The sequence below is a fragment of the Anser anser genome (genome assembly GCF_964211835.1).
Source record: "Anser anser genome assembly, chromosome: 2".
Taxonomy (NCBI): domain Eukaryota; kingdom Metazoa; phylum Chordata; class Aves; order Anseriformes; family Anatidae; genus Anser; species Anser anser.
Genome location: NC_139721.1, coordinates 36,516,237 through 36,541,364, shown reverse-complemented (window position 1 = coordinate 36,541,364; position 25,128 = coordinate 36,516,237). Strand labels below are relative to the sequence as shown.

At 39.2% G+C, this 25,128-nt stretch overlaps 1 protein-coding gene across 4 annotated transcripts; it reads right to left on the bottom strand.

Moving 5' to 3' along the window:
• MYBL1 (MYB proto-oncogene like 1) lies at positions 1 to 24,731 on the bottom strand. 4 transcript variants are annotated; one of them, XM_083827471.1, is made up of 16 exons: positions 24,550 to 24,731; positions 18,973 to 19,075; positions 18,776 to 18,847; positions 17,123 to 17,215; positions 15,812 to 16,032; positions 13,854 to 14,037; positions 13,558 to 13,632; positions 11,813 to 11,917; positions 10,354 to 10,587; positions 9,694 to 10,059; positions 9,086 to 9,228; positions 8,574 to 8,688; positions 6,745 to 6,861; positions 6,554 to 6,658; positions 4,408 to 4,587; positions 1 to 2,606 (listed from the first exon to the last, which is right to left on the bottom strand). In XM_083827471.1, the coding sequence occupies exons 1-16, from the start codon at positions 24,714 to 24,716 to the stop codon at positions 2,478 to 2,480; spliced, it is 2,409 nt and encodes an 802-aa protein (XP_083683597.1). In that variant the 5' UTR covers positions 24,717 to 24,731; the 3' UTR covers positions 1 to 2,477. The 4 variants fall into 4 exon arrangements, with proteins under 4 accessions (XP_083683597.1, XP_083683594.1, XP_083683595.1 ...); XM_083827468.1 differs by lacking the exon at positions 24,550 to 24,731 and adding an exon at positions 22,225 to 22,700; XM_083827469.1 differs by lacking the exon at positions 24,550 to 24,731 and adding an exon at positions 22,225 to 22,700 and having other exon boundaries at positions 11,813 to 11,914.
• Between the last annotated feature and the right edge of the window lie 397 nt (positions 24,732 to 25,128).

The window sequence follows — 25,128 nt, the reverse complement described above, 5'->3', positions numbered from 1 at the left end:
TGGTATGTAGATGCTTTATTTCTGACATTAATACGGTCTGTATTGTATGTGAGAGTCTCTTACATAAAAGAAAAGTTGTAGTACAACAAAAACAAAGATAAACAAGGCATTTGTTGTACATTATGTCAAACCTTAAAACAAAAAAATGGAGTAATATGTATTGAATTTTCATGCAAGTTTGGCTGCTGCATGTACAATCTACTTATAAACTGAAAGAAATGCAAATGCACACAACATTCAAAAAGTAATAAAAGATGCCTGACATATCAAAGATTAAAACCTTCTTGCTAAAGCAACAAAGTAGGAGTTAACTAGACAATCCAACCAATACCAACACAAATTAAAACTACTTATCATAAATCTATGCTTAAACTTGGCATAGGCAGTTTTCGTGATACCACTTCTACTGAAATATATCATCCAGATTCCAGATATTCATTCTCTCTCAAGGTGTTATTTCATCCTTTGTGAATTAAATGCAGTCTCCAGCATAGAATGTTTTTCTTAAATCCGTTCTGGTAATCTGAATCTAGTACTGCCAAGAATTCCAATTGCCTCCTCTCAGCTTTCATAGGTGAGGTTAATCCTGGCATGATGGGTATTTTCCAATCCCATTACTAATAGGATCCCCCCCCCGCCCCTAAAAATTTTGATCTGAATTAAAAACTGCTAAAAATGTTTATGTCTACTACTATCATAGCCAGGTGAATATTTAATATCAAAAAATCTCCTAAAAATAAGGATTGTATAAGCTCTGAGATGTTTTAAAAAAGTTGAATAACCATTTACTTTCTTTGTGCCACTCATCACGTTAAAATTCTCCATTAATAAATTATTCTCTACCATCTTTGATATTGAAATGATAGGAATACTTTCCACACCCTGCATAGTACTGGTTGATCTCATAAAGTTAACTAGAGAACCTGACATCATTTTTGTAATTTTACATACAGTGCATATGATGCTCGCTCTTTCCATCTCTCATAGCAGCAAGCCGATTCTGCCACTATCTGTAGCAGCACACCCGGGAGTGGAGAGGAAGAGTGTTTGAATTATAAATAGCTAAAACTACAGTGTACAAGCCTATTTACCTGTCAGTATTTGTTGATAACACACCGTTGCAATTTGCTAGAAATTAACTACATAAAAATTTCTACAACAAAAGCAAATGAAAACATTCCTTCAAAAAAAAAAAAAAGACATAAAATAAGTGCAAATACCTAAAATAGGCAACTAAAGCAACTGTTGTGACCTGTATTACTTTAAATAAGGACAAAGATTTTCATAAATAAAATAATGTTCTTTGCTGTTCAAACATTTAGTAAGTATATAATGGTCAAACTTTAGTGCAGATAAAACTGTTTTGAGATCCAAGGTGCCAAGTTTCTTCTAAAATAAAAAAGATTAAAAATGCATTAATTTTTAGTTCCTATGCAGGACAAAGTACTCCTGGGTCACATACAGGACCCTAACCTTCTTTTCTAAATATATTAAAACAAGGTATGGGAACAGTAGTTGTATTTCAGGTATACCTTGTAACTATTTTGTAGACCAACATGATTTAAGGGTTATAGTGCAATCTTTATGTAGATGTAACATACAGTATAGATTTGTACACTTCACCTTTGTAATTCTTCTGCTATACCATACTCTAAGGTTAGACTTGTCCTTTTTCATTTCAGCTGTTTTAACAGGAAACAACGTTGGCTTCTAGACAACCTGCATACATATAAATATCTACATTTAAGCTTTAAAATGAAAATAAATTATAAAAAGACTCCTTTCCAATTTACAAAATTTTCCCTGTTCCTACATACTGTACAATACATTCAACAATCATCTCATTTTGAGATTTATGAAGAAAATACTGATGCTTTACACTAAAACCTAATTCACCCCCTCTGCCTACTTCTAGTACCATTCGCAAATAAATATATTTAACACTGTAGTTAATTTCACTGTTTTGCAGCATACCAAAAAATTAGTAGTGCAACTTTCTATCCTTCCTTTTTACACCTCCCCATTGTGTTTCTTTGTATACTAGAAAAATGCTACATAAGCAAAAGCACATTCAGTCATGTATGTTGCTCATTCAGAAACCATTAACAATCTATAAACCTACTCTATATCAAAAATGCACTAGCAGAAAAAAGCAATGCAAGTCAAAAGAATAAATATGAAAAATAGACTTAAAAACTGTAAGTTGATGTGTACTGCAATGCTCTTTACCATTCTTTATAGTATTTCAGGGTGTCACTTTTTTAATATGTAAGAAATGCATTGCAGAACTGGTTGTACTATCCCTTCGTAGAGCTTCATGTCTGTTCTTTGTCAGTCGAGAGAAGAAAGGAAGCTTTAAGGTTTCCCTTAGCAGACTGTCTCAAAGTAAAGACTTAATTCACAAGTATTGTGCTGGAATCTCCTTCGACATTGAACCAGTTTCAATGGAAAGAGACGGTTGTCAGTTGCAGTGACCATCACAGAATCAGAGCCCTTGAAGTGCTGTTGGTAGCTGTGTACGTGCTCAGATATCTTCTTGCTTGTTCAGTCATGATAAGCTGATCTTCTGTTTTTCCATAAACAACTGCTTCCCATTCACAATTTGACTGCATAAAAGAGAATTCCGTTAAAAAGATTCTTCTTTTAACTAAAATGCTTCTTCCTTAGAATTAAGCAAGTCTCATGCAGCCTTCCAGAGTAGTAATAACTTATCCAATTCTAGCAATACTGTATTTTAATGAGAAGGATTCGAGTCTACAATACAATACCTAAAACCTGTGACAAAGCTCTTTCTTCCCCCCCCATCCAGCTCAGCAGCAGTATATCTGTGTTACATTTTTAAGCTATAACACACACCAAAAAATGCACTTAAAAACAGATTAGTTCAACAATTTTAACATAAAAGAGAAGTTAATTAAGTCATCTTCTTTTGGATATCTTTCCCTTTAAACGTGCTAAGTTGAACAGGCAGCAAAACACATTATTGACAGCTGTCTGGTGACACCAAGGAAGGCAAAATGGTTTGGCAGCTGAAAAGAACTAAACTGACAGCTGTGGAAGAACAGTAAGACGTCTTGGGGATATATTAGAAATGGCAAAGGCATTAGGAGTAAAAATAATGAATGGAAGAATAATTGAGCCACTAGTCCTGCTTCTTCCATGAAGTAAATCCTGCACATTTACATGAGTTATTGAACCTCAAGCTGATTCGTAGCAGTTCTAAATTAGACCTGACATTAGCAGACTGCAGCATAATGAAGATTGCAAGATTCTAGTTCATGCAGGAGGGAGGGAGAGGAACACGTAACAGAGAAAAAAAATCACAGAGAAAATCAGCCATTTGAATTTCTGTGTATTTCACGGAAAGGCATCATGTTTAGAGAAGCCAGTAAACTGAGAGGGAATTTCCCTGAGGAGAAAGAAGGAAAAGAGTAAGATGGTTCAATAAGAATATTAGCAAATACAGTAATAAGCCCTCCTTTCAAGTATTCAGAAGTGCATACTTCTCAGTCAGATAGATGTGGTCACTTTTACTGTAATTCACAGCATTTAATTCTGTTTTGGAATAGCTATGGAACAACTATACGAGGTTTATTCTTCCTTCTCATTAAGAAGTATCAGAAAGAAATACTGTTGGCTCTGTGCTTAAAAACACTGTTAGAGCAATTAAGTGGACCATGGAAGAATGTTAGAGCAATTAAGTGGACCATGGAAGATCAGACTCCAGGTGCCTTGCCTTTCATTTTTTTATTTTTTTCCCCTTAATTTATTCAGATAAGTAGATGTTCTGAGAAGACACATTAACTTCTACAGGGCAAATTAGGACAGGTGCCAAATCCCTAAACCTGGTGGTCAAGACACAAGCGCACACACACAAACTAGGTTCCACTAGCCGAACCAATTAACAGTTTTAGTTATATGGAAAATATAGAGTTGTACAAGAACAGGCACTTTACGAGAACAATTACCAAACAGAACCTGCGGACTAATTCTGCTTAACGAATCCCACTGGGGTTATTATGAAGCAAGGACCAGACAAATTCAAGAAACGTAGGTGCTGTGGAAGTTTAGTTTGCAACAAGTCAGTGCTGCAAACTTTCTTAGTGCTTGACTTGAGCACCCAATCCTATCTTCTACATCTCTGCTATCCTGACCCCTCCACAAGCACACATATTTAAATCTTAGGGAGCATTTATTGAAGCATCAGGGTCACATTTAATGAACTTGGGTATGAGCAAATACTTCAAGGACCATACAACCAACTTATGAGAAATATGGATAATGGAAACACCGACCCAAACTAGATAACCGAATAGAACTGTTCTAGATGTTAGAAGACAGAAACAAAACAAAAATATTTAATAGTTACCCAGCTAACCAAACTAACAGAAAACTTTGAAACCAGACCTGAAGAGCTTTCTCCATTTTGACATTTTTTGAAGCACATGCATTCAGTTTCTTCTTAATTACTGCATTTGCTTTGTTTGATGAATTTGTATCCTGTTTTTCTGATGTCAGGTTACATCTGTTGTCATGTATTTCCAACAATGGTATCATTAATAAAGACGTAGTATATACATTTTCTGACTATTAAAAAAAAGCGGGTAGGGAACATGAATAATAATTAGTATTTCATAGAAATAATGTTCAACTGCTTGAAGAGAAGCCAAAATGAAAACAAAGCAAATACTATCAGACAGACCCTAGGAAAAAAAATGAAAGGAAGTGATGAACACTGCATAAGCGAACCAGCCTGCTCTATACTAGGATTCACAGTCAATACTGAGCACAGTAAAATGATTAGCTGCTAGCATGGTTTCAGCATTACTGAGTAAATAGTTTCTCTCTCCCATATAAAGCCTTGCTACAGCTGATGTCATTCTGTTAAGAGCAAACTTTATCAAGTCAAGTGGTAACTACAGAATAATTCTAAAGAAAAAAAACTTGTAATTCAGTTTAGTACAACCCTTGTGAAAGTAAGGACAAGGAGACTAGAGTAAAAAAAAAAAAAAAAGCCCATATCAAGAGCAGTATCAGGGGAAGAACTGCTTTAAGAACTGAAGCACTGGATTGGCCACAGAAGAGTTTTATATGCTGATAACATTTGTGGAAATGAAGAAGAAAATAATCCAGCTTCACTACAGCAAAGATGGAAAAAGGTATATGGCAGAGAGTAACTGTGGCATGCATACTTGTTCACTTACAAAAATACCCCATTAAAATGTGTTTAACTGCCTTTACATATGCTCCCTTAGACCTCATTCTTAACTTACCTCCCCCACTGACACACAATTTCCACTTAACGACTAGCACATTTTTCATTTTTAAATCAGGTATTAAACCTCCGTCTCTTTTCATAGGAGACAATGTGCCTGTCGTACCAGCATCCCTCACCGAGATGGAGGAAAAGCAATTTCTCCCAATCCACTGCCTCTAATATACCAAATACTCATAGTGTATCTTGGTTTAGGCTTGATAACCTGACCATCAGAGATGCACAATATAGCATGCCATAACAAGACTTTACTAAGGCACCACTGAATATTTGTTTCCGTTTTGAATGGCCGCAGCAGTGAGGAATACAAGAAGCCAGAGGTGTTCTTGGGGAAGCACAGAAATTCCACTAGGTGGCAGAGCACCTAACACCCAATAAGATAGACACCTAAGCTGGTAGTGGAGTCTGAAGCATTTAAGAAGGGAATTTAGAAAAACAGCTACAAGAAACAGAAAGGGGTATGACTTAAGCACCTGTTCATTTTATCTCCTACCTCTTGAACATCACTTAACACCTGATTGCAATTCATAGACATTTGCTCTTTCAGAAAATAATGCATGTAAGTGCTTAATTAAGAACTATATTATAATAAAGCTTTCCCCACAAACTACAAGACTAAAGATTAATTTATTCAGTCACTCAAGTGGAAAAAATATCGGGCCACTTTTTAAAGAAATGAAAGACCAAGACAGTCCCATCTCTGAACTCCTGATTTCTTGGTTGCTGAGGGAGAGTTATTTGAATTCCTTCAGGCAGAGGAAAACCACAAACTTTATCTCCCACACACTTGGTAATTCTTAAAGTATTCTGCTATTACGTGAAGTGGGAAAAAGAAAAACAATATGCCCAATATGCAATTACGTATCCTCAAATCATGCCTACCACATTGTCAAGCATGCAAAACACAGGGGTAAATGCCATCTACTTGGTGAATTACAGACAGCTTCAGCGTGCTGTGTATGCTAAAGCTTATTAGTTAACCAGCATGGAAAATATGCTGCTGTAATGGCAAGCCTGCTAAGCATCCATGCCACTTCCCTAGTCAAAATTTCCCGCTTCCCTGCCCTGAGGGCCTAAAAGAAAGAATTCATGAATGGAAGAGCAATGTTCAAGTATTGCTTAAGTACTTAAAGTAATAGTTCAACATGAAGGTGATTTTCACTTCATAGATTTATGATTCTAACCTCAATCCAAAGTCTTTTAGATGATACAGTGAAAAATATTCAATTCTATGTTAATGTTGCTGCCAGTGATGCTCTTTAATAGTTTAATACCCACCTGTACATCCAAACCACTATCTTCAGCAAAGAGCTGGGCACCAAGCTCTTCTTTTTCCCATGGATCTAGGACCAGTGATTTTCTGACTTTTTTAGAAGAATTGCGCTGCAAGAAATGTTTTGCAGAGAAAGATTGTAAAATATTATTTAAAAGCAGTTATTTCCTATCCGAAATTATTATTGTGAAATTACCTCCTGCTTGCAGCTTTTATACACAGAGTCATCTTCCTCCTTGAGAAATATATCTGTTCCAGTTTCCTCTTTCAAAACTTCCCTAATGTCTTCCTCCAAGAAGGCAAGTGGTTGCGACTAAGTTAATTAAAATTGGAGGAGAAAATACAGGAAGTCTATTAGTTTCTATTTTTTACCATGTTCTACATCTGCCAGATAAAAGATCTTGCAAAACATAACAGATAAAGGATTTAAGCCATTGTAGTTAATAAGCTACAGATCAACATTTCAAGAATACGCAGATTTTATAATTCACACTACTCCACATTATTTGTAGCCAGATAAACCATATACTTGTACACAGTGCCTCAAAAAAACAAAAACCACACAAGACAGCATCAAAGAAGACGTGAACTATTTGTTCGCATTTATTAGCGAGTTACCCACTGACAAGGGGATAAAAATTCCTTATATACACTAAGCACATAGAGACATGTATGTATATATGCACAAAAACATACTAAAAAGTGTACTATCAAAGTATGGCTCTTGTTGGGAAAGGAATTTATATCAATCTTAACACAAATCTTTGAATAAGACATTGATAGTCCTAAGTACAGTACAGAATTTCACAGAAGCCATACAGATGGCTCCTTTGTGTACCAACAGGAGAAGAATTCCCTTAAGCCCTCAAAATTTGATTTTGAACAGGAGGTTAACAGTGGACAGAAACAGAAATGCCAAACCACTCCATTTGCATAGTGAGAGACTGTGAATCTATAGGGTAACACAGATGGTGCCAAGCCCTGTGGCAAACTCTGAGCTACCTTCTGTGTTTGCAAAAAAAGAAGTAGTCAATATACATTGGCTGGAATTTTTTCAGAACTTTAAAAGCATATGTCTACTGAATTCCAAAAGTTATTATGCATTAGCATACCTTAGCTAGGCTAAGAAGGGAGCAAAAATCGGATTAATTGAAAAATATGTAACATTATTCATAGTCAACTAGAAAAGGTCTTCTGTGACAGCCAGAAGAATCAGAAGAAACATGAATTCCTAAATTAGGGGGTTGTTTTTAGGTTGAAGAAAATTCTAGAGTTCACTCAAGTACACCCCTAGGAGGGATATAACACTTCTAAACATCTTCCCATACAAAAAAGCTCAAAATACTAGCATGCTGTGATAATTATCTGGTTTCAAACCTAGCAGTACAGAAGAACCAAAACCAAAAAAACAACTCATGTCTTACATGGCCCAGAAGATTCAGATAGTGCATTTTTTCAAGTTAAACGTGAACATTGGTTAAAATAAGCAATTAGTCACTCATTCAGTCATTCATCTTCTCCAGTTTGCTCTTACAGGGTTATCCGGTTGGAGAACACACCCCCTTTCACTCACTTATAATTTTGTTTGAAAACCAGAATGCTGAAGTATTAAAACTAAGTTCTCAGACAATGATGTTACCACCTAGTAGGAGGTACAGTGTTAGCAAGGCTACACAAATTTGAAACACCTCACAAATGCAGGAACAATGTTTTAGTCTATGTCAGTACTCCTAGAAGATTACTGTGGGTCAAGTGTTTGCATGTACTGAATACTGTTCAAAAAGGCAATGCCTTCATACTACACTGAAGGACACCAGTCTGTTCAGCATAGAAAGTCTGAAACATATTAAACATTCTATTTTTTTTTAATCCATGGTCTAGCTGTTCTCTTGGATAACGCTGAAATTCACTGAGACATTAGCGCTGTTCGAAAATGCTTTTTAAGATCATGCTGAGGCTCACGATATCTCAAAAACAAGAGGGGACAATTTAAAAAAGAAGAAAATAAATGACGTCATCACATACCGTAAGTTTAAGAGGACCATACTTTTTTTCCTGAGCAGCCAGAGCATTTTTAAAAGGAGTTGGTGTCCTTGGTGTTGAACCCAACAGAGATCTTCTGATTGTGGGAGTTCTAAAACTATTCAAACATAGATAAGTTTTCACACATGCATTTTAATATTTTACTTTATCAACAGTAATGTAATAAAATGAATCTAACAAACAATTTTAAAATACCTTAATTCACACAATAGATACCACCATCATGAATCAAGAAGTATTAAAATCGCCACAATATTGCCCCAGGCATATAAAAACGTTAAATGGATTTTGTTCTGTATTTCAAAAAAGGAAAAATTTTAACCACCTGTTAAATTAAAAACAGGAAGCCAGTTTATGTTAGTACACAAATATTTAGGTGTGAGGGTTTCTAAAACTCATTCGTAGCATACAAACAGGTAGACTAATTTCTCAGCATTTAGAAAAACTTGTGTATATTGAGCAACACCATCAAATGCTTAATGTCATAACCCTACCCGACATTTTCCTTTTGATCTTTTGGTGTCATTTCCTTGTGCAGAGGAGTCGTAATGAGAACTTTCTGCCCACAGATTGGTGTTGATGTGAATGCAGGATTTTCAAGGTTAAATTGTTCGTTTCCAGAGCAAGTGTTGAAAAACTAAGCATGAGAGAAAAAAACTAAGTCAACTTAAAGGACAAAGCTTCACCATTGTTATTGAGCACTAAAAATACATAAGCATATATCAGAAGAGCTTTTACTGATAAGCCCCAATAAGCTTTGGCTTATACTCCACAACGTTTGCCGTATTTATCATTGAAACTTGTTAAAATTCTTACTGCTTGTTTATGCCATAGACAATAAGCTTCTACCTACAACAATTTGCATGAGAAAGGGTGAACTGAGACATTAATCCTCCCCAGCATGGAAGTTAATTTTCAAAACAAAGGAAACCTGTTATTTTAAAAATTCTTTTTGATAGATCTACCCTTATACACATGTTTTAAGAAGTTTTTAGACATACTTGTTTAAGCTGCAATGTATTAATAGGGGAGAAAGTAATTGTAATTTATAACCCACGCCCTGCAGACTTCCTAGTTTAGCTGTATTTAAAAATAAACTCACCTGTGATGGAGAAAATGGTAGTGTTTTCACTGGCGTATGCTTTAGTGCAACATTGATGGCATCATTACATAAGCCATCATTCAGTTCATTAACTGGTGATTGCCCAACACGCAATCTCTTCTTCTTTCTTAGGATAGTAGGTGGAGTGCTGAATTTTGTTAAGTTTGGAGTTGTTGAACAAATTCCTTCTTCCTCACCACTGACATTGTGTTTTTTGCCATCGAGCACAACACCGACGTTAAACTGGCACTCTGCAGCCCGTTCGTTATGTTGAATCCGCATTAGTTTTACTGGAGCTGGCTTGACAGGAGATGCAACAGCCTCTGAAAGGTCAAAACTGGTGACATCGCTCCAAGCTACGGGATCCTACAAGGCAAGATACAAAACAGTCAAATACCAGCAGGCTTATCTGAGATTATTTCACGACTCACCAATCTAACAGCTCTCTACCTCTCTACCTTCAGAAGTCATGTACTGTATTATACTCCTTCCACACAATGCTAAAACTCCAAATGCTTTAAAGCAGGCAATAAAACAAATCACTCAGTCTGGGTGAAACTACAGGCAAGTGCAGAATAAGGTATTCACAGAAACATTTTATACCCATTAAAGTTTCGACGTGCCTAAATAAACTTTTTATTAGAACGAATACAGACTTACAGATTCAATAAGCTCTAGTGTCTCTGCAAATTCAGGAATGGTTTGTAGAGATGATAACACTGCGTTCGCTTCCACTGCCAAATACTTAGTGGGTGAATTCTGTTGAACGGATGTGCCCTGGGTCTCATCCATGCTGTAGAACTCGCTTGTTTGTTCCCCAAGGCTATTTAGTGTATTAGACACACAGTCTTCCATGACAAAACTTCCAGACCAAGTAGGTAAATTTCCAGCTTGCTAAAAAGTATGAAGAAATATGTTAATCTTGCTCAACTTAGAAGTTGAACAGAGTCAATTGTTAAGTGGGGGAGAAAATAAGTAGTATGTGGAAAGACTAAGCTAAACTATTAACTTTTGCTTTTTCAAACACCAATTACCTGTCCACATTAATGCAGTTAGCGTTCTCCTTATGTTAATATTCTAAACATTCTCAAATCCTGACAGATTTTTATCTCAACCCTCATTCATATTTTATACATGCTCGTACATAGATAATTACTGGTTGTATTGGAAGCCATCTGTGATGAAATCTCCCATGTTCCTGAACATTAGCATATTACAAAGTCATCTTCACTAAAGTACAAGGTACATTTTAAGGTTAGAAACTGTTCCTAAAATGTGAAATACTTCCAGTACGATCAGATTTTTAATGAAGATTCTACCCTGACAGCCTGCTTAACTTCTAAGTGGTTATCCCATTTTAGTATACCACTTAGTGCTCAAGAAGCAGATTCTGGTTTGCACTGAAAATCTAGAAGCGAAGTAGATTCTACTATATAAGGAGAACATCGCACTGTTTCAAGAGAATGACAGAAATAGCTCCACCACGTAAAAACTGGAGGTTGACCTGTAATCTAAAATACCAATCAGTAAGGTTGGGTTAAGTATTTGATGTTGCTCACAGCCCTCTGTTCCTGAGGAAATGGCTGTCATTTGCAAGCTTCTCCCATACTACTCAAGCACATGAAAATTATGTACAGTGCAAATTTATATAGTATTTGACATGTCCAAATGTGGATAATACGTACTGCAAGCACACATTGAAGTTTGACAAAAATACAATACACAAGACCAGAGATAAACTTTTGAAATCAAATAGTACAAATCCAATACATCTTTCACTTTTCTCTGATGGACAGTTAATTGACGTTGCTGATCTATAAAACTGAATTGCAGTGATATCAACAAGCACTTGCTACCCTTTGAAAAGAATTAAAATTGTAGGCCTTAAATTAGGAATAAGTGTCAAATTGCAGGTCACATTTCTGTTGTTTTCAGTTTAGAAAACGGCACTAAAAATATTTTGCTTCAATTTAACATATAGAGTTTGTTTTACAACTGAACAATAACTTTGATTTTAGAAGGTCAGATGAAAAAATACCATACAAATCCAAACACGCCTGACCAAAGATTAATCTCAGTAAAGCATATTAAAATATTTACAGAAATTTACAGTCCTTACAGATGATACTCGTTTTCTTCTGATTTCATTCTCTGCTGACATAAGCAGCAATTCGAGCTCCTTTATTTTCTTTTCTTTATCAGGATCATCATCAATAAATGACTGCTGAAAAATTGAAGAAAGAAGCCATTACTATTTTCCACTTCTGTCACCCCTTCACAGCAAGGATCTACATCATACTTCAGCCACATTTTTACCAGCAATCTCTCACACAGCTGGAACAGAGCCGTTCCAGCTGTGTCATATTTTGTAATGCAGTAGTCACTTGCAAGTAAATCAACTCCAGCAATTAAAAGGAGATGGATCTGGTGTTAAAGTAGTAAACAAGCTAATATGGTTTCTAATGTGGTCTATAAACGCTAAGTATACTATAGCACCTTTTAACTAAAAAAGTTACTCAGTTCCTCCTTTCATAGAATCAACAGTACTGGCATCTCGATAGATGTGTTTGTGTTCTCATGTGTTTCCTACAATTTTGAATGATTTGTTCTTCCCTCAACTAAGCACGTAAGTAAGTAAGAAAGTGTTTCAAATCAACATTTCTTGTCGGAATGTCCAGACAAACCATTCTACCACTACTATCAGAAATGAAAACAAGTTAATCATGTTCTCGTTTTATTTTGTTTTTTAAACCTCCCTAAAACTTTCTAATACTGCTATAAATACAGGCAAGTGAAAATACATGCCGGGAGCTTCAAAACTAGTTATACTCCCTGGTTTAGGGAGGATTTCAAGGAGCAGCAAATATCTTAAACATCTCTTTATTATAGCACAATCCAAAGTGTCAGAAGCTATATGAGGTTTTGTTAGGATTTGTATTCTTATACTGAGATCAGAGAAGAAAATTCACTATGAAGCAGATGAACTGCACAGGAAAACTTATAGTTAGGTACAGAGTTCTGCAGAATGAATATAACACACCTAGTGCAAACAAAATGTCTATTTTTCTCTATGTCAAATTGTTTTACTGATTTCAAACTCACAAGAATTCTTCCAGGAAGTCATATTGCAAGCCAACATCTACATTTAGTCTGTACCACGCAAGGAATTTCAAATCCATTACTTAGTAAACAAGAAATGTGAGCAAAAGGGAACCAATATGTTTTTGGTGTTGTTTTTTTTCTCTCTAGTTTCTCAATGCTTCAGTATTTAGAATGCTGTAAAACAGCATTTTCAGCTGATTGACAAATGCTCATCAGTCAGAAAAAAATAAAGCATATTGAGAGCAAAAAAGTACAGCCATAACTTTTAGTTAAAGTTATTTGAATGGAATCTTTCAGATATTATTCTATTTAATACACACATAAAGTAGTAAAAACCCATCTTTAAATCTCACAGGAATTAGGTAATACAAACAGGTTGTAATTTTTATCTAAATATTTCACTAATAACTGTTTTAAGTCATACTTCCGTCAGAAATAAGCACAATTCTTGTGTTTACATACTACATAAAGAAATAACGTATTGTGCCCTTCACTATCATCTTGTAAAGATCTCCTAAGGAGGAAAAAAAGAGAAAGAGTACAACAAACAAACCCAGCAGCACTGGGATCTATGAAGACAGCTCCTTTTTTCCTATCTAGAACTATCTATCGATCAAGTCAGAAAATCTACTTACAGAGGAACACACATAAATTTAGATGAATGATAAAGACTTAGAGGCATTTTGAAGTTATGTGTTTACTCTTCATTTTACAGCATAATACATGGTACAGTCTCTTCATTTACAACACACAACAATTTACCTGAACTAAGTTGGCAGAAGCAGAAGTATGTTCTATACAGCTGCCTTCTGGTGAGGCATACTGGTATGCTGGAATCTAAAAGACACAAATCATTTTACATACCCTTAAAAAAAAGCTATAAAAGTAGCTCTAGTTTATTGTATACAAGATATCTATTATAGTTTAGAAACCATAACTTACCATATCATCTTAAAAATATTTAACAGATCTTCGTTCTTACAGATTTGTTTCTAGTTCCAAACCCAATATACGATTTGAAACTGGGAAACACTAATTATTCTGAATTTAGAACTTACATGTGTCTGAACAGGTATGTAAAATTGATTCTGAGTGTGCAAGTGTTCCATAGTCACACAAGGTTTGTGCTGAAGTTTGGATGAACTAGCTCTTTCGGACTTTATACCATCTTGTAAATATCCTTCCTGTTCCACCTTTCTTCGCATTGTTGAGTTCCAGTGATTTTTAATTGAATTATCAGTCCTAAAATGAAAGTGTACAACAATAACTGGTTTCCATATCTCAGAAAGTTTAAAATATGGCATAGTTCACAGGGTTTGTTACAAGCAGGTTAATCTGAAGCCACAAATCCAGAAAGCTCCAGTAGCTTTGAAAGATCTATCAGTGGTTTTTTTTGTTTTTGTTTTTTGACAGAATTACTAGAAAGCTGCTCTATTCAAAACTTTCTTCTATTGAATGTCAAGTCTGCAGGAAGATAGGCGCAGAAAAGAGAAAGCCTCGGTTCTGGCTATTATCACGGGTGAGAATCGTTTTTCTCAGATACTTGGAACAGCAACATGTTCTGTATCACAAGATCATTTACCCTGTGCTAAAAATTTGCAAACACCAAGCTAAGGCTCTCAGCCTACTGTCCTGCAGCATGGTAAGAACACAATGGGCAGCATTTTACCATTTGAAATCATCTTTCCTGAAATGACAGTATGCATTCCCAGCTCTAAAGCTGCATGTGCAGCTTTGTGGAAGAACATCCCAATAACTCTTGGTGCCCTGTTTTTGTCTGGGGAAAGCAGGGATGGCAAAAGACCAGTAGCTACTGCCACTCCCCTGGAAACAAAAGGCCTGCAGTTTGACAAGCACGGTGAAATCGCTTTTAGTACTAGGCAAGAGTAGAGGATGAATGCACTGCAATCTAAAATGCTAGCAATATTACTACTAGCATTAGAGAGAGGTATGCTTGACTAGAGCTCAACTCCAAGAGGTATTCCCCTTTTTCATCCCACTACTGTTACACTCTTCACCATCACCCATGTCTAGGATCTAACCTACAGGTAAGAGGCTCATCTTGGGTTTATTTTCAATTAATAAGTTACTAAGTGAGCAATGCCTCTGTCTTTACAATCTCATCTTCCCTCTCTGAAATTCTATTCAGATTCAATCCATTCCCTTCCCATTCCTCCAAAGGATTTCCTGCAATTCATGGCTTCAATGCTTTATCAAACTTTCAAACTTTTAAACACACATTCCAAAGGACTCTTTCTTCCATCATAACGAGAGCTGACATTCCTTATGAACATGCTAGGCAGTCACCTCCTGAATATACACACCAAATTCAGAGGGTCAGCTTAACATTGAATTAGTAACAGTACAAGGCTAAAATTTTATTTCATTAAACTCTTTATACACTGAAATTGTTTTCTACAAGCATGTAAGTTGGCAATCACACTTGAAACAAAGATAAAGAGAACAAAGCATACAATTCATTCTTAAGTTAGATTCTACATGGTAATCAACAAACTTTGCAATACACGATTCCTAAGCCTGGAGTTTTGAAGGTTACTTAAAGTCTCCTTTTTGAGTGCCCGGTTTAAAAAGAAGTGTTGCACAAAAATTAGAAAAAAAAAAAAAAAGGAAGTCACCCCAAAATGTATGTTAATGAAGGCACTTTGATATCAAGTCGTAGGATGTTAAGGCATTCTTCCACTATTACTTGCAGGAACTCTCTTCAGCTCTGCAAGAACTTTTTCAGCTCTTTTAAACTAGATGTATTATAAGTGAACAGGATTTTGAAGGAACCTGCAGGGTGCTAGAGAACCTTCTCTGGTTTTCTGTCTTTTTAGGAGAATATAACCAAATGCAAAAATCTTAAAGAGATAAGGATTTCATTATTTATCAAGATAGAGAACTTGTAACAAGTTTCAACAGATGATCTCTGACTAGGAAATCACATTGGAAAGAATTTTGAAATGACTGCTTTCCATATTCCAATATTTAACACAAATATAGAGTTGAAAAGCACCTTCCAGGAAGAAGTTTTGCTATTTCAGCCCATCGGTTTCCCAAACGCTTGTGAGCTTCATAGATTATTCTGTCCTCTTCCTCTGTCCATGAAGACTTTTTTACCTCAGGATTGAGATGGTTATGCCATCTCTCTCTGCATTGCTTGCCTATTCTTCCTTTCAGGTGTTTTGCAATTAGAGACCAGCGCTTTGGACCATACTTCTGAACTAATTCAATAACCTGGAACACAAATAAAAGCATGTTATAAACAATTCCTAATTTTTCCTAATCAAAAAAAAAACCTGAGAACACAGATGAACTCACGTTTTAGGAAAGGATTATGATAGTCAATTTAATAAGATAGTAGGCCTACAGAGGTATAACGTGACTTGGCTTTTTAAAAATTATTTTTCAAAAAATTGTTTATTAAACCCACATTTGCTGGGTTTAGAATATAAGTATATACCGATGACAACAGATATTTGGACGTTTCAGGACTCCAGTCATCCATTCCATAAAGTGACATTAGGAAAGTTGGAAGAAGCAGCTGGTGAAGATGCTTGGTTTGACTTCTTTCAGAAGCATCAACATGAAATAAGAACCTCCATTCCAACCTCCATCCAGTCTCTACAAGGTTGGGGTTTTTGTGTTTGTTTGTGTTTTTTGTTTGTTTGTTTTCTCTTTTAAACACAATAGAAGCCTTTCCTTAAAAGGGCTGACAAGAACTGTCAAATGATACATTAGGCAGATCATAACCAGAATTTGACAAATGCTGGTTTTAAACAGCTTATAAGCTTTATGCAATTGCAATAAGCAGTGGATTTGAAATATTGTATGTGAAAGCTCAGTGTATACCTCCCTAAAGTGCAGTGCAGGTTTACAAGGCAGAAATTTGCAGGGCAGATCAACAGAGGCAGGGAGAAGGAATCAAAAACACTGTTATTAGCTTCTTTAAGAGTAGAGCATGAAATAACTTCCCTCAGTCCCAACTCCTGTAAGCCTGATGGGTTCAAGAAATAAAGGATGTAAATAAGACCTTTGATCTTTGGCGCCATAAAGAGACCTCCTCTACTTAGTCAGCTAGAGTTCAGCTAGCAAGCTGAGCAAAGGGAAATGAAACACTCGAGCAGACCCTACACTCCATCTGCTTAAGAGCAGCTGCATTTTTTTCTTCACATACAGCAAAATATAATATAATGTAATTCACTATGTCACAAGATGCATCCGACATTGTGTGGGGATGAAACCTAAGAAAAAGGTAGACACTCTTAGCAGCCATATGTCAATTTTATTACAGTAAAAGAATACAATATCAATTAGTTCTCGTTACCCTCTGATCTTCTTCTTTAGTCCAGGGACCTTTAATCAATTCTGGGTTTAGTACCTTCTGCCATCGATGCTGGCACTGAAAATCTGAACGATTCTGAAACAGAAGACCAGTGTAGCTGGTTAAACTTTTAAATACATAAGATTAAAATATTAGTTAGCCAGAATTATTAAATTATTTCAAATTAAAAGCCTTATTCAGATCTTTTTTCTAGGTATAGGTTCTTTATATCTCAAATGCAAGTGTTCTCAGTTCTTTACTACAGTGTTAAGGAAAAGAGATTTATATCAAGTTTAGCTAACACACACTAATTAAACAACATTGCTTTTTCTGCTAAGGACAGATGGTGCTTTTCTGTAGCTTCACTAAGGATCTTTTGAAATATTGTTCCCAGTTATGAAAGAGAAGCTTTCACTTCACCTCCTAAAAAGCATCTGTAATAAAGTTTGGGACTACTAGGGCAGTTGGTCAGATCCCTAAAAATACACAGATAAGAGCCTGTCCCAACACAGCATACTAGCAAACCTTTTATGACACTGGGATACGCTAATTTGCTCTCTTCAGTGCAAGCTGCTGGACAGCAAGTACTGAGTTCAACATTTCGCTGGGCTTGTCTACCATGCTAAGACAAAGTTAAATGAGAGGCAGTCTGCAAGACCTCAAAAACATCCGGAACACTGTTACACCTAAAATTAGGTTAAGCACAGTACCTTCAAGTTAATCCCAAGTAGACACTATGTTTAAACACTAGAGTTTGTTAAAAGAATAAATAATTTCCTGGAGAAGACAAGCTGTGAAAGACAGACTTTCAATAAAGGCTACCTGTTCCTATTTTCAGTGCAAGAAAAATTTGGAAGTTGTAGCCTTGTAGTGTTTCTACCTACCATTTCTGAAATTACAACATATTTTGAGAAGCAAAGATGTATGATGGGATAAAGCAATAAGGTCATTTCAGTTCTGGTTTAGCAGCAATGAATTGAAGGAGAACACAGGCTGCATCTCCTCCCCTGAGTCACCTTCTAGCAATCTTCACTTTTTTGTGGAGAATAGAGGGGTTTATTTGTGAAATAGTTGTGAAAACATGGCAGCTTCTGAATGCCTTTAATTGCTGTTAACTGAAGATCCAGTTGGTCTTCCTAGCAAAAGAGCATCAGTAACACAGTGCTGCTCCTGTCAACCTCCTTCATAGCAACTGAAGATATTAGGTGGAAAGATTGTATTTGTTAGGGAAGCTGACATCACTGTAACAACAACAAAAAACAGAACAGAAACATACAAACACCTTTTCCTAAGGTGTTTAGGAAATTGATCCTGCTGCTTTGAAGCATTCTTTCAGGTGCAATCCACTCTCCTAACTGCTGGAAAGCCAGAATATATTACATAATAAAAACAAACAGCAAGTGTGGACATAAGGCTTTTTTTAAAAAAAAAAAAAGTCATTTTGAATCATCATTCAAGTCCCAGTCAGAGCTAGTAAGGTTATCTGATGTCTGAGCTAGATTTCAAGTCCAAATTACAATCATCCTTTACAATACAGACATATATTTTTAAGTACTAAGTGTTTCTGGTTTGTTTCACCTCAATTCCAAACTAGACATATGACCAAAATAAATAAATATTACAAGGGAACTTAACTGAAGCAAAGATTCAACTTACTTGTAGATGACTAGCAATGAAAGCCCAATCATCTGTACCATTTTGTTCCACCAGCTTCTTTAGCCTTTCATCCTGTTAAGACATAAGCTCGGCCAATAAATACTATGTGCTATCTCAATATAATACTAAAGAATAACACATTTCAGCATGCTAACAATATTGAATAGGAATGAAATTAAAGCAAAATAAAGTATTACCTCATCCCGGGTCCATTTCACCCTGTTGCATATCTTCTTCAAACCTTTTTGCTGTGGGACTTCGTAGTCATGATCTGCGTATTGAAGGTCATCTTCTTCTTCACTGCAGAGTACAACAGAAGAACAAAGATGTTAAAAGTAGCATTTAAAATAACTCTAAATAACTTTTTTTTTCTAAACTTTCTTTCCAAGCTTTTTTTCCCCCCAATCCGTATATATTGTTATGACACACAGAATTTGCTTGAACATAACATCTGCCTCCAGAAGGAGCCTTATAGTCACTATGTCAAAGGAACAGAATTAGCTTCGGTTTCTAGGCCATATACTGGGACACAGACAGATAAGTCATTCCAATTCAAGACTTAAATCTGAAGCAAAAGATATTAAGATCATCTTTTCGTAACATATTTATGAACCTTTATTTTAAATAAGCAAGCTTATAAAATGAATGGGTTTCCTAGACTGAAAAGATACAATTATATTCTGTCTCCATAACTCATACAACAAACACAACAAGGTTGCCAAGCAATTCAGCGTCAGCTTGAGATTTTAAATGGTCTCCTGCCTTGAATAAAAGCATTGCTTCAGTGTTACAGGAACTAGAGACAACTCCCAGCTTCGAAGACAGGAATACGGCAGCAAGAAATAACTGCACTAGCAGTGCTGACCCTCTAAGGTAAGAGTCAGGGGCAGGAGGCCAGGTAGCCCTTGTGGCTCCGTGTAGATCACACTCCACCTACCGGAGAAACACCTACTTCACAGCCTTGGCAAACAAAGCCTTTCCAATAAGCACGGTGAAATGCTTCATGGAAACATCGCTTAAACTTCTAAGTCAGTGCTTCGCGTTAGACAGCCGAAATTCATGAGCTCATGTTCAGAACTAAGTTTGTTAATTCTTCTCAGTCTCGAAGATGACTTTCTTTTCTCAACCAAAGGTAACTAAATCCCTTCCCGGTAATGAAATGAACCTGTGCTGGTATCCTGAGAACTGATTAGGTGTCAGAGCTCTAAATTACTTCCCACAACGTGCAGCTCACCCCCACAGCACGCTGAGCAGCCGTTCGTGTATGAGTTATTTCACATGAAGCGAGTATCTCCTCCGCAGCTAACATGAGTGCACGGTCGCTTCAGGAGAGCACTACTTGCTTGAAAGCATTACTACAAGGCAGGGCGTGCCAAACTCTTGCAAAGCCAGCATATTTAACGTTGCTTCTACATCCTACACCACATCTTCCATGAGGATTTTCCCTGCTTAGTGTCATGATGCAATGAAAATAGTTCGTAACACATACACATATTAAAACTCTGTGGAGCCAGTAAGATGCAAGGCAGTAAGCTTGTCTAAAGGTCAATATTGTTCCATTTTCTCAAAAAAAAAAAAAAAAGAGCTGCAAATCTATTTTATAACAATGATTGTAAGAGTTTTGCCTTAACTGGCTTAGGACTTAAGAAAATAGGATTTAAGCTCGCAGGTAACTAAGAGCTCTCCCTCCTTCCCTTTTCTCTTTTTTGTCTCTTTCCCACAGGCTCTCGACAAACTTCAGGAGTGTATCTTGGTATCATAATCCTGTTTTATACCAAGTAAACCGCACAATCCACTTATACCTAAAAATCTGGCCTGGCAGTTAAGCCCTTTGTCAACGTGACCTCCCCGCTCAGCCACCGCACAACAACCTAATTCAAGAACCGAGTCTTTGGTTGCGTGAAAAGCGATGGGGGATTTAAAAAAAAAAGAAAAATAAACAAAAAAAAGGAGAAAGAAGAAAAGCAAAAGACAAAAGGCAGCGATGCCGAGAGCGCCGGTAGGAGCCGGCCAGCGGCCGTTGGGGCCGGTGCTGCGGTTCCGCTGCCGGCACCTTCCGTGGGGACCGGGGCCGGCCCGGTGCGGGGCTGGGCACAGCCGGTGTACAAATCACTCCTACAGGAACATCTGGGGCTGTCTGCTTAAAATTTCAATTTATGAAGAGACTTTCAAGGATGTTAGGTTGTTCGTTTGACGTTTCGCTCAGTTATGGAGCTGGACTAAAATACCACGTGAGGGGAACACAGGCACCGAGTTTCACCAAATAAGTGATCTGAAAGAATAAATAAAGTACTGCACGAGCTGTGCTAGCTGTCTTTAAAGGCAAACACGAGGCAAGTCTTGTTTATTTTGTAATTCTGAGGTGAGAACCATTGACAGAAAAAACAACTTCCAAACGCAAAAAAACAAGCACAGTTTAACAAAATTAAACTTAATTCCATCTGGGGCTGCACCAGACTTGTTTCTTTTAACTGCACGCTTAAGCCCATGACCTTGAAGGCACCTTTATGTAAACTTGCAGCTGGGATGATTTTGTCTGGGGGAACATCACCCGCCACAGCATTCTTCTGGGGCCACTGATCTCTACCCAAAGGTTCCCCCGCTATCCACAGCCAGTTTTATTTTCTGTTCTGACATCAAAGCGCCCCGCACTGATAGATAACGCAGGCTAAAGCTTTGTAAAGACGAAACTATTGTTTGCAGTAGCACGGATGAAAATATCTCGTTACAGAACGCAGATTAGGAGCAACAAAAACACCGTGAGCTGACTCCTGCAAGCAAAGCCTCCCAGCGCATCTTTGTTCCTCACGCTAGCAGCACCCCAAAGCACTCCTTGCTTGCTTTACTTGCAGTTTTTCAGAAAACGGGTATTAGCTTAGGAACTGTTTTCGCATCAGGGAAGGCGCCTGTAACTTTGAAAGCATCCCCAGTTAGATTAGGAGAGCGTAGCCACGGTAAAGCCCACGTGCCAGAGGTAACACACGTTAGCAATACTCACAGAGCATCCTTCTCCCTTCTCGTTCCTCCTTTACATTTCTTTATCGCTTGCCAGAAGGTGATTTGCTATTTAGGTCAAGAATAACGAGCAATAACACAGCTCCCCGAGACCCACCTTCCGAACGCAAAGACACACCCATTTTCGTGTCAGCAAGAGGAAAACCGCACCAAGACCACCTGGGGCTGGAGCTCCCGAGGAGAAGGTCCTCTCCTCTCCCAGGAAACCTCAGGCCCGACTGCGACACCCCCAAACCGAGAAGGGCCCCGGCCTCACCGCGAGGAGGAGGGGGGAAGGAAGGGAAGAGCCGGCGGGGGCCGCGGCCTGGGCAGCGGGCAGGGGGCACCTGCGGGGGCATAGGGGGCGAAGGAGGAGGAGGAGGAGGAGGAGGAGGAGGAGGGAGGGGAGGAGACGTTGGCACCTGGCGGGGTCCCGGGGCTCGGAGCTCGCTCACCTGCGCGGCCGCTTCGCCATCCTCGGCGCGCACCATAGGGGGGGCCGCCACGGCGGCGGGGCGCGGCGCGGCGTCCCCCGGCCCCCGCAGGGGCCCGGGCTCGGGCTCGCCCTCCCGGACGACGGAGACGGGCACCGGCGGCCGAACGAGGAGGAGGCGGCGGCGGCGGCGGGCGGGCAGGGCTCCGGCGGCGGCCCCCTCCTCCCCGCCGAGCCCCGCGGCATCCGCGGCGAGCTGCCGGCCGCCCTCAGCCCCGGCCCGGCCCGGCTCCCTCGGCCCCGGCCATGGCCCGCCCGGACGGAGCGCGCGGGGCCCGTCCGCCCCCTGCCCCTCCTCCCGCTCCTGTCAGCGCCGGCCGCGGCCCCGCGCTCGCGGCGGGCTGGGCGGGTGCCGCCGAATCTCGCGCCCAGGCTCCCTCCCGGGCCGCCGTTTGAATCTGCGCAGGCGGACTGCGCGCCCATTGGCCGCCGCCGCCACGGCACGCGGCACGGGACGCCCGCGAAGGGGCGGGGGCGGGGCCGCGCGGCAGCCGCGGGCGGGCAGCGGGAGGAGGGGCGGCGGGGCGAGGCGTGACGGGGAGCGGGCTCGCCCCCCCACACCCCGCCGTGTCCCCCCCACCCCCTGACCCTCCCCCGGTACCAGAACCGGCTTCGAAATTAAAAAAAAATAAAATAAAATCGGTGGCAGCCCCGCGGCGCAAAACCGAGCCTCCTTCGAGCCGGAATCGAACCAGCGACCTAAGGATTCCCGCGGGCGGCGCCTCTACAGTCCTCCGCTCTACCAGCTGAGCTATCGAAGGGAGCTGCGTGGGGCCGCCATTCCGCGCCTCACAGCCCGCCGCCCCTCACGGGGAGCGGGGCTGGTCCCTTATTTAATGGTTATCGTTGTTACTAAATAGTGTCCTTCACACACGTCCTGAGAAACAGCTGCCACCCTGACATGAAAATTAGGCTTTCAGGGTGTTGTACATTTACCACACATGCTTACATGCCCAGTTTGTTGGGGGATCTCACTGCTTTGCCTGGCTGCACTTACCTCAAGACACACACATCCTAAACCAAAAGGCAGGAGAATCCAAAAGCAACTCTCTGTAAATACTAATTCATGGTGCGTGTCACATGAAGGGACACACACAACGCACACATCCCCACTTACAGAAACGCAATTACTGAGAGGACAAATACCTGGACCCCAAACTGCAACGTTAAAATACCCACAGGGCTGGTAGGCCCTGGGGGTGCCCGCGTCTCACACGCCTTGCAGGTTGGGGTCTTTAATACCGATAAAATGCTGCGTGTCAAGACCTGTCAGAAACACCCCTATTCTTCTTCCTAAAGTTGCATGTGGGACAAATCAGATTTAAAATATGTATTTCCAAGTGCAAGCAAAAATGAGGGAGGCCGTGTCTGTTAGTCGTGGTTTTAGGGTGCTCCTGAGGAAGAAACAGTGAGGTTCCTGCTCCCACGGCCTCACCTCTGGTCCTGAGCAATTGACCAAGGTGCGGATGCAGGAGCAGCCCCCTGGCAGCCCCGTAACGCACTGCCACGCAGGAGCACGGTCTCCACACCACAGAGTCAACCCTCTTCCATTTTCACCTCCTCCCAGGCACTGATGCCCTGTGGTTACACGTGCACTTGAGAAGCGAGAAATGAGAAATGTGGGTTTAAATCATGCCCAGCCATCCCACTTACTAGGTGGCTGCTCTAACCACTACCTGCTTATATATTAAAAAAAGAAAAAAAAAAAAAAGGAAGCACCCCAAACATCTCACCACATCCTCCTGTGGGTGCATTTACAAAAACCTGAACTCTGCACAGCTCTTAGGAGAAAAAGGGTGTGAGCACCTGCCTTAAAGGTATGGGTAAGGAGTTCCTGAGCCAAAAAACATAGGAGCGTCTTCCTGCAACTCTGCGAAAGACATTCCTGGAGTCAGCTTTTAGAGGTACTTGTCCACTCTGCTCACCTTATGACTGTTTAGCATAGGGCCCAAACATCAGTATTCTTCCTTTATTAATGTGCTTTTTACTTTAATGGTCAAAATAAATCATCAAAATAGTACATGGCTTCTTATTTCAAACACATTTTTGTCTAACTTCAAAAGCTGGTTCACTTACGGAAAATCGTTAAATACCTGAATAGAGGAAAAAAAACTTCTTGAAGCCGTAACAGCCATGAAATCCATGCAACATTCCAGCATAATCTATTTTCTAGATATTCCCCTACACAAAAATCTTAAACTGCAGGTTATTCGTATACACGAAGCCTTAGATGTACGGAGCGTACACATACATATACATACACACGTATATATGTTTATATACGTACACGTTATGTACAGTGCCTCTCACCCAGTGGGGACGTGGCTCCGAAGCAGGGTTAGCGAGAAACCTTGGCTTGCAGCGCCCCCTGCACACGCACACAAGAACCTCAGTCCTTGGTACCTCCCATGGCAGAACACAGGAGGAATAACAAAAACCAACTAACCAAAGCATTTACATACATTACGAACCTACTGTCACACCTGTAAACTCGTACCATTGCATCTTTCACAGAAAAATAATATATATATATATATTTTAATTTACAAGCAGTCTTTGCCTGCTACTTACTATATAGGTGTTCAGCACCAGCCTGCACTCATTGTGATTTGCTTTTAGTATCCAGAGATGACAACACAGCAGGTTTACCCACATCAAAGCTATGACAAGAGTCTTTGAACTACAAAAGCTGTAATAAAAATAAATAAATAAATAAATAAATAAGACAACAAAACACCCTGGGACAGGATTTATGTCATCAGCCTCATATATTATGAAATGTCATCATTTAGCATTCATTCATACTTAATTCAGAGTCACGGGAACCTGAAATAAAAATATTGTAGTTTAAATAAGTACCTGCTTC